The 1,565-nt window shown below is 48.4% G+C and overlaps 1 protein-coding gene across 2 annotated transcripts in view; it reads right to left on the bottom strand.

Moving 5' to 3' along the window:
- Window positions 1–1,565, bottom strand: part of SLC13A3 (solute carrier family 13 (sodium-dependent dicarboxylate transporter), member 3) — a 15,575-nt gene extending 14,010 nt beyond the window's left edge. The window contains exons 1-2 of one of the 2 annotated variants that reach the window (XM_009998680.1): window positions 1,288–1,565; window positions 762–925 (exon numbers count right to left, since the gene is read on the bottom strand). In XM_009998680.1, the coding sequence (XP_009996982.1) occupies window positions 762–925; window positions 1,288–1,508 (385 nt within the window). In that variant the 5' untranslated portion in view covers window positions 1,509–1,565. The remainder of the gene's footprint in view (window positions 1–761; window positions 926–1,287) is intronic. The other variant, XM_009998679.1, reaches the window with a different exon arrangement.

Here is a 1,565-nt window from a genome sequence, read left to right as displayed (position 1 = left end):
TTAGGACTCAGAAGGAACCCAAAAGCCATTGCTGGATTACTAGTGTTAGTGCAAGAAAGGGAAGCTGTGCCTGCTGCTCCAACTACCAGTAATAGCTGCAAAGGGGGTTTCAGGACTTCGTTTTTGTTCTGCTGTTCCTCATCAGTGTCTGCCAGAAGCCAAAACTCCTGCTAAATGACTTGTGAAGAGAGGGCTGGAGGAAGACCTCATCTGAGTGCACACCCCTGACCCAGCCTGTCCATAACCTGCTCAGGAACAACACCAAGCATCAAGCCAGGAAATCACAAAGCCCTTTATAAATGTGTATTTAACCTGCCAGCCTTCTCTTTCATTCTCCCTTTCTCCTCCAGCTCAGGCTCCAGTTTCATGAGGGGAAAAAAACAGGAAAATTAGATGACAACCCCCCTGTCCATGAGCCCTCAGCAGTCCTATGTGCTGTCCTGGAGGGACCATTATGGAATCATTTTGGTCGGAAAAGACCTTTAAAATCATCAAGTCCAACCATAACATAACTCTACCACCACTCTGCTCTGGTGTGGCCTCACCTTGAGTACTGCCTGCAGTTTTGGGCACCACAGTACAAAAAGGACATCAAGCTATTGGAGATCATCCAAAGGAGAGCCATGAGGATGGTGAAGGGTCTGGAAGGGATGACTTATGAGGAACTGCTAAGGTCACTTGGATTATTCAGCTTATTGGGCACATTTGATGGCAGCAGGGCAGACCTCAGCTGGCTCGTGCTACTGCCCTGTCTCAATTACCTTGGTTTTCTTCATTTTCCCTGTTCATATCCTTAGATGTGTTTTTCTCCCCAAAGAGGCTTTTTAAAATTGCATTTGCAATTGGAAGCATCATAGCAGTGGAGGCAGTGTTACTTAACCACATGGACAGGAAAGACGTTGTCAACATCATCCCTAAAATTAGTCTGGAAGAGAGAAAAAAAAGGAAAAGTTCAATTTCTTCAGTTGGGCAAGTTCTCTGATCTATTATAGCTACAGGAAGAAAAGCTCACATGCAAGGATAACAAAACTAACAGCAAAAAGGACTTCTGTGACTCTCCTGTAAGGGGAGGGAGCACAGATATGGGGCTGAACCAAACAACTCTCCTTGTGCTCCATTGGCCTCTGAGCAAACAGCTGAGTAAACTCACTAAGCTGGGAAAAAAGGGGGATGTGAGCAGCCCCCTGGCATGGGAGACATTCACAGCACAGCCCACCACAGCAGAGCCACTTCCTGAGCACCTGCATCTCACATTCCCCTTGGAGATGCCCCTGCTCCCATAGTCACCTGGCTGGCTGAACTCCCACCAACATCAGGACCCGGAGGGCAATCCTGCGGTGTAAGTTCCACTCCTCGATGGCCGAGGCCATGATTAAGCCACTGAGGAAGAGGAAATTGGTGTCTAAAAAATACTGGGGGCAAACTTTGTTAGATGGGAGGATCCCCAGGAAGGGCAGCAGAGCTGTCACAGCCAAGGGCAGTGCCTCCGTGCACCAGTACAGGGCCATCAGCAGGATCACGTAGAGACATCTTCCTTCCTGCAAAGGGAGAGAGAGGAAAAGTAG

This window comes from Chaetura pelagica, unplaced genomic scaffold, assembly GCF_000747805.2.
Source record: "Chaetura pelagica isolate M959 unplaced genomic scaffold, ChaPel_1.0 scaffold275, whole genome shotgun sequence".
Taxonomy (NCBI): domain Eukaryota; kingdom Metazoa; phylum Chordata; class Aves; order Apodiformes; family Apodidae; genus Chaetura; species Chaetura pelagica.
The sequence above is the reverse complement of the archived record's forward strand: the minus strand, read 5'-3'. Positions and strand labels throughout refer to the sequence as shown.